Genomic DNA, 13,622 nt, shown 5'->3' with positions numbered 1-13,622 from the left:
GTCCTGAGGAGATCAATAAAAAAGTTAACATGACTTTTTGATGTTTTGTAATGAAACATGTTAATGTCTGGCAGGTTGCATAACTCAGTGAACTACCGTTTTCCAGATGACCAATGTGTGGCGTTAGAAAATCATTCGTAGGTAAAAGATCCATTTAGAAAGCAACCAGACCAATGAATGTAGCCAACAATGAAAAGGACATTTAGATGGTTTCAAATTTTATTACATCTAACTTTTAAGAACCTATTATTAGTTGAATGTTGGTGTAACATGAAAGAAGAATACCCATTATGATTTCCCTTTCTGGGCACGTTGCCCAATTACACTTCCCTCCATAAGACTGTACACTCCCTGAGAGCCGGCAAGAACACATTTTGTCAAACATATACTTTTCTGAAAAGCTGAAAAATTCAAGAGGATAGATTTATTTCTCCATATACTATACTCCCTCTCACTGCTCCCTAGCATTGTCACACACACATGCACACACATACAATCAGATACCCACATATACCACGGACTCACATACACTTTTTTATTCAGACTATAGAGATGTAATAACTATGCAGAATCACCAAGTCCCTGTCCAAAAAATACAGGCCTGACTGAAGGACAGGGTTTGAAACTGACAAAACTGTCAGCTTCTTGCTATTGTTAAAACTTCCTCTAAGGTGAATAGAGATGATTATGTTCATTCTCACAAAGGAAGCAATGAGGAATTTGGTACCAATCACTATAAGGAATTATCAAAGACATGCCAAAAGGAAATCCAGCCCGAAGACTGAAGGTTGGGTTCTCACTGAAGGGACATTACTAAGAATACACACTCCAACAAACCCAGACCCAAAAATAGCTCTTGCGTTTACCAAACGATCTTCTCAGTTTACACTCCTACCAGCAGCATAGAACAAAATACTTGCAATGAAGCAGCCACATTATTAAAGGACAGGTTGTTTAAACACAATGTTTAATGTATCTGTAAGGGGAAATCAACTTTACATTCAACATTTAAACTGCCTTTCCAGCACTAAAACCACTCAACTGTCTTTTCCAATGCTGACTATATTATAAATCAGCTAAAGAATATACACTGACAAACAGAACATGCATGCATTGTCAACCAGTCAATAGTTCAATTTCAGCAACATTGACATTTTACTAGCAGTGTTTGTCTGTGTAACTATTTGTTACATTATATTTTGCCATTAGAAACTCAATTTAAAAAATTAGTAGATAGCAGAAAATTAGCCTCCTGGAGATTGATGATTGCTAACGTGTTCAACTGTGGAAGAAAAGAGACTCAGAGAAAATGCAACAAATCCTAAAAATATCTCATTATTACACCTAAAAGGCAAAATGCCATCTCTCTTGGGAGAAATGTTATTACATGTAAATCAACTGTTTAATACTCTCACACTCAATTCCCAAAGGTGTCTTAGGAAATACATAATATAAAATGATTGAGGTTTACTTGTACAGGTAAATGTACTCTGAGAAATCTGTTTATATTTTAAAATTTAGAAATGAAATTGGCTATTAAAAATTGATACTATGTATCCTAGAATGTTTTAGTCTTCTACAGGCAACACTTTTGTTTTCATAATTGTGGTTTTTACCGCAGAAGGAAACATATATAGAAGTAGGTTTCAAAAAATCTACTGGACTCTCTATTAAAAAAAAAAAAAAAAAAAAAAGCATCCTCATAACAACACGCTTTTCATAAAACTCTAGTGCTATCAATGATTTGAATGCCCCTTCCAAAACTCATGTTGAAATGTCAGTGCCATTGTACTAAGGTGGGGAGGTGGGGAGGTGAAGCCTTTAAGAGATTAGGACATAAGGGCTCCTCTCCTGAGATGGCAGGGAACAATTATCTAGGGAGTGGGTTTATCTCAGTAGTGGTTTCCTGAAGGGAGGATAAGTTTTACCCCAGTTCCCTCTGTCTCACAGGCTCCTTTGCCTTTGCAACAGGTTATGATGTAACAAGAAGGCCCTTGTCAGATGCCAGCGCCATGCTCTTGGACTTCTCAGCCTCCTGAATCACAAGCCAAACAAACTTCTTTTCTTTACAAATTGCATAGGCTGTGATATTCTGTTATAGCAACAGAAAATGGACTCAGATACATACTAATAATAGACATCTCAATAATGAGCAGTAAAAATTACCCAGTAAAATAACTGACATGTTGAGCAACATCTAAGAAAATAAGAGTCCTAAGAGTAGCCTGAACCATCCCTCTCCTTAGGCTTTGCTCTCACCAATGTCACACCTCTCTGATGTTTCAGTTCTGGATCTATGAACAAATATGTATATAGGAATTTGGGTAGGATGTGGTCATTAGACCCAAGCATAAAATATATGGTGTTCCTCCTCATCATTACCTTTTTCCTTCACCTCACCCAAATCACAGGCACAGTTATGATCATAGGAGAGAGCATAAACAGATTATAAAAGTCTTTTCAAAGAAAAGGGAAAATTGAAAGCATTTTGTGTAAAGTTCTAAAGTCTTCCAGAGGCTGTGGCTCATACTTAGAATCCTGGCACTTTGGGAGGCCAAGGCAGAAGTACTGCTTGAAGTCCTGAGTTTCAGACCAGCCTGAGCAAGAACAAGATGCCATCTCTGCCAAAAATAGAAAAACTTGCATGGCATGGTGGAGGGCACCTGTAGTCCCAGCTCCTCGGGAGCAAGAGGCTTGATTGAGCCCAGGAGTTTGAGGTTGCAATGAGCTATGATGATGCTACTTCACTCCAGCCTGGGGGACAGAGCAAGACTGTCTAAATTGATCAATCAATAAACAAAAACAAACAAACAAACAAAAAACCACGCTTCATATAACCTTATGTGATACTAATTTATAATTCTACTAAGAATAATAATCTTAAAGCTAAACTAGATCACACTTCAAAATTAAGATGACAATGGTCAATTTCTATAATGCCATGTTGAAATATTTTCTTCATTACACAGAGAACATTAAATAATACACATTTTTTCCCTCTACTCTTCTTCAATAAAAAATATATTTCTGTACCTTTACACAGTTTTGAGTTTTACTTCAGGACTGATTATAAGGGATTAATATACTTAATACTTTAAATGAAAACACACACATATTTAGCCCAGGAGGAAATCATCAAATGAATATGGCAAGGGAATTCCAATGCTGTACTTATGAAAGTCATTTAACTTCTTTTACACCAATGAACACTAATCAGGATGCTTAAGTCCCTTAGTAGAACCACTAATCAAAGCTTAAAATTTTCAATAGCTTTATTTCCTTCTGTCCTCACATTATTTTTGATTTTAAAAGCAGGGATATGCTTGAAGTGACACCATCAAGAAGGCAGAAAGTGGCTCAGTGCCTGTGGCTCAACTGGCTAAGGCGCCAGCCACATACACGTAAGGTGGCGGGTTTGAATCCAGCCTGGGCCGGCCAAAACAACGACAGCTGCAAGAAAAAAATAGACGGGCGTTGTGGTGAGTGCCTGTGGTCCCAGCTACTTGGGAGGCTGAGGCAAGAGACTCACTTGAGCCCAGGAGTTGGAGGTTGCTGTGAGCGGTGATGTCACAGCACTCTACCCAGGGGGATAGCTTGAGGCTCTGTCTCAAAAAAAAAAAAAAAAAGGCATCACAGAAAAGATAATTTACAGGATAAAAAAATATTTGTAAGTCATGTATCTAAGGAGGGATTTGTCTCCAGAATACACAAAGAACACTTATAACTCGATAATAAAAAGAAAAATTACTCAATTTTTCAAAGGGGCAAAGGATTTAAATACACTTTTCTCTAAAGAAACTATATGAATGGCCAATAACCATATGAAAATTCTTGCTACTTCAGTCGTTGTATTGGGGAAATGCAAATCAAAGTCACAATGAGATAATGTTTCACAACCACTAGGATGGCAATAATAAAGATGACAATGACAAGTGTTAGTGAGTATGTGAAGAAACTGGAACCCTTTATACTTTACTGGTGGGACTGTAAAATTGTGAATGCTTGGATTATAGTTTAGCAGTTTCTCAAAATGTTCACCAGCAATTCCATTCTTAGATATATATTCAAGAAAAGCTACAACACATGCTCATACAAAAACTTTCACCTGAGTCTGGACATAGTGGCTCACACCTGTAATCCTAGCACTCTGGGATGTTGAAGAATGAGGTTCCCATGAGCTCAGGAGGGAAAACCAGCCTGAGCAAGAGCAAGACCTCTTCTCTACTAAGAATAGAAAAATTAGCTGGACTTGGTGGCAGGCATCTTGAGTCACAGCTACCTGGGAGGCTGAGGCAGAAGGATCACTTTAACATAGGAATCTGAGGTTGTGACGACCTAAGGTGATGTCATGGCACTGTAGCCTGGGCAACAGAGCAGTTGATGAATGGATTAGACATGGTATATCTGTACAATGGAATAGTGTTTGGCAATTAAAGGAATGATGCAGTAATACAAGTTACAACATGGATAAACTTGAAAAACATTATGCTCAGAGAAAGAAGACAGTTACAACAGACCACATATTTCATGATCCTTTTCTATAAAGGGTCCGGAATAGACAAATTCACAGATAGAGTAAATAAATTATTGGCTACCTAGAGGAAGAAGTGGGAAGTTGGGAGAAGGGGAATTGTCTGCCAAAGAGGTTTCTATTTGGGGTGATGAAACTGTTCTAAAATAAGATTAGGGTGATGATTGCAAAACTCTGTAAACATACTAAAAACCACTGAACTGTACATTATAAATGAATAAGTTTATGGCATATAGATTATATTTCAACAAAGCTGTTAACAGGGGGAACAAGGAGGATAAATGATACACTATTTCTTGATGCCTTTTAAGACTTAACAACACGACTATTCATGGATCTTTTATCACTTAAAAAATGTCTTTCCATGTTTAGATCTAATACTAAAGAAGACATACATAGAATAGAACGTCATGGAGGGAAACAAGGTGCCAAAGATAGCAAAAAAAAAAAAAAAGTGCATTTTAAGGAAAAAGTGTGTGCTAAAATAGACCCACAGATTATAGGTCTGTGTGAAGGCCTTAGCAAACAGTGGACAAGTATTTCTCAAGGGAACCAAAGGTTCAGTGAAAGCTGTTTTTAAAAACCGGCAGCGTTCCCCAATGCGTGATGAATCTCAAGCTGACAGACCCTAGCATCTGCTCCTTTCATAATTTACAAACACCTCAAAGCAAGATCAGTAAGAGGCAAAAAGAAGGAGGCAAAAGGGCTTGAAGACCATCTCCCTACACGTGGGATAGTTGGCGTGCACTCTAAGCTGTCACTTTCTAAAGGCGACTCCCTTCCTTTCTGGGGTTCAGCGGTGCAGGCTCTGCAGCGCGCTAGCCAAGCCTCCCTGAAGCCTCCGCGACTCCCCAGCGTCCGAGGCAGCAGGGAAGGCGTTTGAGAATCATAGAGGTCACAGACCTCGCAGGTCCTGACCTCGCGGCAGCAGCAGAGAAATTTGTAGGGCGCGTAAACCCATCCCAGCCACCCCAGGCAGGGACTCGCGCTGGGCACGCCACGCAACGAACGTCCCCGGGACTCGAGCCGCAGGTCAGCCAACGTCCCCTGGGGGGCCCTGTGCCGCGGACGGCAGGGTCAGCTCGTGCAGCCCGACTCTCCCTCGGCACCCCTAGGCGGACTCCTACCTTCCACTTCCACCACTTCCAGGAGATTCGGGTCGCCCATCTTCGCCAGCTCGTTAAAGGCACTGAGTCCTGAGACGCAGCTGCCACAGGACCGGTGCGGTGGGCGTGCTAATTTGGGGCAGATACTGAATCTGATCCTGGGCCGCCCGGATTGCTGCCGGACCTCGAAGAGGTCGGGCACTTGTTTCTCCTCCTCGTTCTCCTCCTCAGACTCCAAGGATCTGGGGTCCCTCTGCCAGTGGGGCTTCCTCTCCACAGTGTATTTCCCCTCGACCTCGTTGCCCTCCACCTGCTTCTCCAAGTACCTGTCCTGCTCCCGGGGCCTCTTGCCCCAGTCCTTCCTCCGCAGGCCCCTCGGCTTCTTTCCCCGCCTCTCTCTCCGCCTCCCAACCTCAAGCCTCGCCCCCGCTCCGCCCCGGGGGACCGCGCTCTGCCCGCCCCTGGGCCTGGCTGGCCGGCCGCCGGCCTCTTCCTCTCGGCTCTGACCTGCGCCCCCGAGCCCCTGCTGCGCCGCCTTCGGGCTCTCCTCCGGCCCCGCCGCCTCCCGCCGCTCCTCGGGGCCCATTTCTCGGCTCTCCTCCGGGCCAGCTGCCTCCTGCCGCTCTGCTGGCTCCTCGTCCTCCCGTCTGTCTTGGCCGGCCAGCTCCATTCCCAACAGGCTTACCCGGTCCAATTCTACTGGGTCACCCGACGCCCTGGACAACTGGTTCTCCGGGGCTGCCGCCTCTCTGCCATCTGAACCCTCCTCCTCTGAACCCCTCGAATGGGCCAAATACTCCCCCAGCTGGTTTTCCCGGTCCTCATCCATCCTGGCTTGGCCCTTCCCCGCCGAGGGTGCCCCTCGGAGAGGACCCCTCTCAGTTCGGGAGTTATTTTTTGTCGGGTGAGATAAAGTTCCTCTCCTTAAGGAAGCTCCCCCCCTTTAAGGCCTGCGCGTGGCAGGGGTGCCCAGGGTTCTAAATAACCCGCCCCCTCTGGCTCTGGCACTTAGGTTTTGACTTTTCTCCCTTAGGTATTAACTTTCCTGCCTGCTTCCTGGATGCTGACAGGACGCCTGTTTTCTCCAGTTGTGGGAAGGTGAAACCCTGTTGTCTGAGTTCTAAGTTAGTCTCAGTCCCTTGAAAGGTCAAATTTCGATAAGCTTCACTTTCTGTCTGTTGAAATGGAAATGATAATAGGACCCACTTTCTGGGGCTGTTGTAAGGACAGCGGGGTAGAGTGCTTGGTACAGCCCGGACCCGCCAAAACAACAATAACGGCTGCAACCAAAAAATAGCCGGGCGTTGTGGCGGGCGCCTGTGGTCCCAGCTACTTGGGAGGTGGAGACAGGAGACTCGCTTGAGCCCAGGAGTTGGAGGTTACTGTAAGCTGTGATGCCATAGCACTCTACCAGGGAGATAGCTTGAGGCTCTGTCTCAAAAAGAAAAAAAAAATTATCTAGAATAAAAGTTAATCCATGTGACATTGATTCCTGCTCCACCTCAAAGGATTGTGTAGTGTTCCCAGCCACCTCTACTCCCCCCACAACTTCAACCACAAGGGGAATGGATAATTTCTCTTCACAGGCCCCCTCTGAATTGGTTCTACGTTGCTGACACCCTATAAGCTGCCAACTCCGCAATACTAGAGACTTAAGAATCACTGTCTAGTGGGGGACTCAGATTGCTGATTCTGACCAAAAGGTGAAGTAGAGATCTGAATTGACAACCCTGAAAGAGCTGAGGAGGGAGTGACCCTGAGTTTGAGGGAGGGATGGGGTGATTTGAGAATAAGGATGAGATGACCAAAGATATGTGTCTTGTCTTCCTCCATTACTGACGTCTTAAAATGGAACGTCACCTTTACAGATGAGCGAACAGGCCTAGAGAGGAGTGTTTTGGTGAATGTCATGATTAACTGTGAAACTGGAAATTACTCCTTTTCCCTGTACTTTGCTATCTTTTCCCTGCTTAAAATTCTAGGAAAATAAGAATTATGGCTAAGTGGTTCAAGACTGTAGGCAATTCTTTACTCAACGTATTTTGGAATTGTGTTTGAAAGGTTAATAGACACAAGCAAGCAATAGACTTACTATACATGTAATTGTAATAAATGACTAATTATGGTAGAAGTGTTAGGTATTTACTTGTTGGTTATTAATCCTTGTTTGATTCTAGCAAAACTTCTATAACGTGTATGTTTTTTGTAGTATTTCTTACATGTCAAGTATTCTACTAGCTGTTGTGATTCTTGTGAGTAAGCAGATGGTTTGAATCTTTGCTGTAGATTCAGTAGGTTAAAATGAAGACAATAAAACCATTTTTATAGTTTTTCATAATTCCCTATTTCATATTTCTTCTTCTGCACTGTATTTGAAATGATTTATATGAGAAGACAGTGTATATTGATGATTTTGCCTAAGATTAAGTGGAGTTTTGGATGCTGAGTTTGCTTATATTTTACTAACATCCATAAAATTGTATTAACAAAGAGTCGAAAAGCAGTAGTGTTCTGATGATAACGGTTTCTATCTTATGCACACCTTTTTAGATCTCGAGAAATATTCTCTGTATGACATATATCCCTGTCTATACTGTTTAATAAGGTGGACAGCACAATGACCCTGGACAGATGAGTTGTCCTCTTTGAACACAGGTATCTTCTTTGTGAACATAAGGTTCTTATTCATTCCAGCCATCCCTCGAGGTGATTGTCAAAGTCAAATCAATCATGTGCATAAAAGGGCTTCTGAAACAACAAAATAGTAACACACAGGAGGGAGTTTTATTGACTGACATGAGTAAAGTATTGGATTTGCTAGTAGATAGGAATACTAGTTGAGGGTATTTCCATCATTGGCACCCACAAAATGCCGCTTCAACTATTTATTTGGAATTTGCAGGCTCTTTGTGATTCTACACATTCACTGCTCCCTGGTTTCGCGAGATGAACCAAATCTTTTTATTTGCAAAATTGATCACTTTGAATCCTGATTTTTTTTTTTTAGGCCATGGAGCTTTACAATAAGCCCTAGTGTTCTTGACTAGCACCTTCATATTTATCTACCATCTTGGATTCTTTTCTCTCCTAGAGTAAGCTCACTTTCCAAACCCATTTCTGGAACCACAGTATCCATTAGTAAAACGAATATAATACTTAGTAATCACATACACTAATACATGTGCTTGCATCAATACGCTTGATACATGTATTTGCCAACATATATGCCTGACATGGCATGTTCCCTCTGCCTTGAATGCAGGAAGATGGCGTTGTTTCCAAGACTAAAGAGATTATGGGGAACTGTCTCAGCAGTAGATAAGGAGCAAGGAAGCATTATTCTCACCCTTGCCTTCTGGACAGCAAATGAGGTTACAAATGATCCTCTTCTGCTGTCAATCGTCCAATGGCCTTCTGTCACAAACTAGGAAACATCCAAACGTTTTTCTTGTCAGAAGATTTGCAAAAGCTGTATTTACAGTATCTGGGCCTGGCTAAATCTCCACCATCATTTCCTACCTCTCTCTCCCTTTCCCTCCACACTCTGCCATGCTGTCTTATTGCTCTTCCTCAAACACAACAAGCAGCTTTTCATCACAGCACCATCCACTTACCCTGTGTTATTTGTCTTTGTAGCAATTGTCACTTTCTGACTTTAATGTGTATCTGTTTATGCACATTTATCTGTATCCAAGCTCCGTGAGGCCAAGGTTTTAGGTTCACTTTGTTATTGTATCTGTGGCACCGGGAATGGTACATGACACAGAAAGGATCAAAGTATTTGTGAAATGAATGATTTGACCAAGTTATATCATTGAATTTCCTACTGCCTAAGTCCAGCCAGCTGACTTCTCCAATACCCCTTGTTTTCAAGCAGTTGGGAGAGTAATATTATATGCTTGAATGACCAAGTGCCATTCTGAGAACTAATTTTCTAATTCTAAAGAAACTATAAAATGTGTCTAAAGAAACAACTAAGTGACTAGAGTCAGAGTTAGAGACAGGGTTAGGAATTCACCTTACTATCTGAGCACCAACCTCTTGACTTTCCTCTGAAGATAGGTGCTGGGCCTTATTAAGCAGTGACAGTGAATAGCAAGAAGGGGTGAGCTAAGACCTATTTCTGTTTTGGTACCACTATTAATATGCTACTGTAGTAACAAGTGTCTTTTTGTATAATCTGCTATTCTGTTATTTAAATGATAATCTGTCATTGTGTTATTTAAATGGCAAATGTTAGGCTTGCTCTTTTTCTTTGGCATCTACATTAACAGGGGCCAAAAACTAAATTCAGATACTCTACAGCAAATCCTTTAGTAAGAGTCTAGACTTTAGGCCCTGAGAAGATACATTTATATTACAATTTCTCTCTTTCACAAATAAACTTTAAGAGTTTATACCCACTGGTGGAATCTGTATTTTCTTTACCATAGAATTTTGTTTTGAATCGTACCATGCCCCTGAAGGAAACTATTCACTCAAAGGTCATCCTTCACTGGCCTGTATCGGTCATTAAATCCAGAGCTTCTTTCCAAACCTTCCACAATGGCTTTCCACACCTGCACCACTCCTAGTCTCTTCCCATAATTGAGACTTCCACTCTTTAGGCAGCACGATGTAAAAGAAACAGAATGGCAGTGAAAGTCAGACCACTCTCCATCAGGCAAATCTGTCCCAGTTTTGAAGCTTCATTTAGCCAGCTAGTGACAATTCCACCTTGAGCTAGTGCTTGCACTTCTCTAAACCTTAATTTCCTCACCAATATGATGGAAACAATTATATCCACCAAATGGTGTGGTTATGAAAACTAAATAAGAATGTTGCCTTTGGCACATAGTAAACATTGAAAGAATGTTAGTTTTCATCTTTCTTTTGTATCCTTTATGATTTCCTTGTTTTTTACACCTTCTTTCAAAAGTCTCCCTTGTTATTCTCTTTTTATCTTGTCCATGACTGTCACTTTTTTAAAGCTTTCATTCAATATTCAACTCAGAAATACTCCTCATTGGAGAATTTTTACTTACAAAATGTGCAAGTCACTTATATATTCTAATTTTATCCTAATTTGGCTAAACAGTCTTCCCGCAAACTGGTTCCATTTCCCAATTCTTCTACTTCTTTCTAAATCATGAAGATTGTCTTCAGTTAGTGAGAGTAATTGTAATAGCTACTGTGATTTCAGTATTTGCCATGTATCAATCAATGTTCCTGGTTTATTCCACTGCTTTGAATCCTCTTGATGACATGAAGTCTAGTACTTATCCCCAGACTCCTCTTATAACCACTGCACATCTTAACCTTTTTGTAAAAAAAAAAAAAAAAATCAAATTTATTGAAATAGAATTTATAATTGCCTTTAGTCTGTCTGTCTTGTATTGCCATAACAGAAAATCTGAGCCTGGATAATTTATAAATAAAAGAGGAAGGTCCTCTTTTCCTTTTGGAAGGTCCAAAATAAGGCAGGTGAGTGCTTTGTCCTGCTTCAATGAATGACATAAAGTGGAAGAGCAGATGTGTTGAAAGCGATCACAGGGCGAGAGAAGCAAGAAAGACAGAAACTGAGGAAAACAGGCTCTTTTTAACAGTTCACCATCGTGGGAAGTAATTCATTCCTGCAAGAGCAAGAACTTGCCCCCCACGGGAAGGCATTAACCTCTTCATAAGAGATCTGACCTCATAACCCAAAGCGCTCCCACTGAGCACATCGTCCAACACTGCTACATTAGGAATCAAACTTCGGTATGAATGTTGGCAGGGAGGAACTGCATCTAAATCATAACAATATTGATAATTATATTAATGATGAAATTCACTAATTATAGGTGTGCTATAAGTTTTGTGGCAAGTCCATTAGATACCTCTATGTAACCTTCACCATATTCACGGTATAGAACATCTCCAAAAGCCACCCTAACTACCTCTGCAGTCAGTCATAGCAACCACTGATACGCTGTCTATCAATGAATTAGTTCCCAAATGGGGGTCCTCGCTTTAGGCCCCACCATTTTACACCAGTCTTCCCTATGTCAGTTAGTTGTAAACACATGTAATTTACCTTAGCTCTGTTGGGTACTTGTGGTTCCTGCTCCAGGGCTTCTCCACCACCACCATAGGATTCCCTATGCTTGTCCACACCTCTGTTTAGACAAGCTTGCAAAACTGCAGGCAGGAAGAAGTTAGCGCGACACAGGGAAACGCTAAATAATTGGAGATGATGAATAAATATTTCCCTCTTGGATGTGGAGGGACAATTTTGAGATGCATTTTACACAGCTCTCCAGGGCTTCCTGGAGGGACCAATCCTCCTTTGCTCGAGGTGGGAGACAGCTCAACAGCCTCACTGCCTTCCCCAGCTTTCACGTTTGTTTCTTCCCAACCCCACCCCAGCTTCCCTTCCTGAGATCATTTTCCAAAATAATCTTTCCATACACAAGTCTTATTTCAGGCTCTGTTATTAGGGGAAATCTGGGATAAAACAACATTATTACTATGTCCCTTAAAAAATCGTTCAGGAAGTTGAGGCCAAAAAGAGTTAAATTACTTCCCAGAAGCGCATCACTGTTAAAAAGACAGAGCAAGAGCTTGGATGCAGGATAGCCTAGGTCCATTATGCATTTTCGTAATCAACATATTGCTTCTGAAGGACGAAATGAGTCAGCTTCGATGTTGTCCAATATGTTAATAATATGTTTAACCTACCAGTTTCCCATCCTGTGTTCGTTCAAAATGTCTCACTCTCTTCAGTTATTGAAAATGATTTCCTCAGGCCACAATCTACAGCAATTTCTGAAAAACATCCAAAATTCATCACTGTTTTTCCTTTCCCACTGCCATCACTTAAATATCTCCCCTTTTGATTCCTACAACCGCCTGTTACTTGATTTTCTTTCTTCCAACAAAGCAGTATTTTTAATGGAAAGGTATTGACTTGATAAAATTGATTTCCAATCTTAGCTCATTTTTTAACTGTGGATGATAAATCTCTCAGCCTTTCTAAGTCTATTTCTTTACCCATAAAATGGGAAAAAAATTCTATTTTTCTGTGGATAAAGTATAATAACTCATGTCTTCATTTGTTCAAACCATTGCACGCTATTTTAATTTTATTATATTTACATAATATATTATTATATTATTATATATTTCTTTTATTATGTTTTAAAGTTGACTTTAAGCCATCGAGTTTTAGAGATATTGGAGAATTTTCTTGTTAAATCCATACTCGTTCCTTTAATTTTCTTAAAAGGATTCATTTTTATTAGCCTGTAATACTCGTAGAAACCTATGGCACAAAGCCAGGGATTTCTGAACTTTTTAAAAAGAAGCACATGGCGTATAACAACGACAATACGAATATTGCTTGAAACAATGGCAGGAATTCTTAAGAGCCAGTAAACTCACAGATTGATCAAAGTGCTCCATTAAGCAGTATTTTGGTGACCTTTATAGCTAAAGCAATGAAATAAAAGCTTCTGAAAAAATAGTCAGTTCCCATTAATATACAATTTAACAGTTGGTTTAGAATACATTGTTGGCCGATTTGCATTCCCTGTGATATATTGTACCCACTACTAAAATTCTAAAAGGATCCTTAAAATTTGGATTATTTAGAAAGCCAAACTTGACTGAAATACAGGAGGTTCAAGTTAGTGAAAATATACCACATAGGTACGCTAAAATTAAACATTTTATAAAATATGTTTGTGAAAACGTAGTCTGCTTGGAAAATATCTAATGTATATACAATTTCAACCACAAATACAAAAAGCATAAAATTAAAGAGTTTCTTTGCCTCAGAGGTTACATCTTGGGCTTTATCCTCCTAACGAGATCTTCTCCTCCTTGGTGTGCTCCACCCAGAGGCTACATGGTTGTTTTAAGGAGAAAGTTGTTAATCACATTCTTTTTTTTTTTGAGACAGAGCCTCAAGCTGTCCCCCTGGGTAGAGTGCCAGTGGCATCACGCTCACAGCAACCTCCAACTCC

The 13,622-nt window shown here is 40.8% G+C and overlaps 1 protein-coding gene across 1 annotated transcript in view; it reads right to left on the bottom strand.

The window, feature by feature from the left end:
• ANO5 (anoctamin 5) overlaps positions 1-5,990 on the bottom strand; it is a 100,413-nt gene extending 94,423 nt beyond the window's left edge. The window contains exon 1 of the mRNA XM_023519589.1: positions 5,659-5,990. Within this exon, the coding sequence (XP_023375357.1) occupies positions 5,659-5,698 (40 nt within the window). The 5' untranslated portion in view covers positions 5,699-5,990. The remainder of the gene's footprint in view (positions 1-5,658) is intronic.
• Between the last annotated feature and the right edge of the window lie 7,632 nt (positions 5,991-13,622).

The sequence above is a fragment of the Otolemur garnettii genome, unplaced genomic scaffold (genome assembly GCF_000181295.1).
Source record: "Otolemur garnettii isolate 467f Iridium unplaced genomic scaffold, OtoGar3 scaffold00001, whole genome shotgun sequence".
In the NCBI taxonomy this organism is placed as follows: Eukaryota; Metazoa; Chordata; class Mammalia; order Primates; family Galagidae; genus Otolemur; species Otolemur garnettii.
This window is presented reverse-complemented; position numbering and strand designations above follow the sequence as displayed.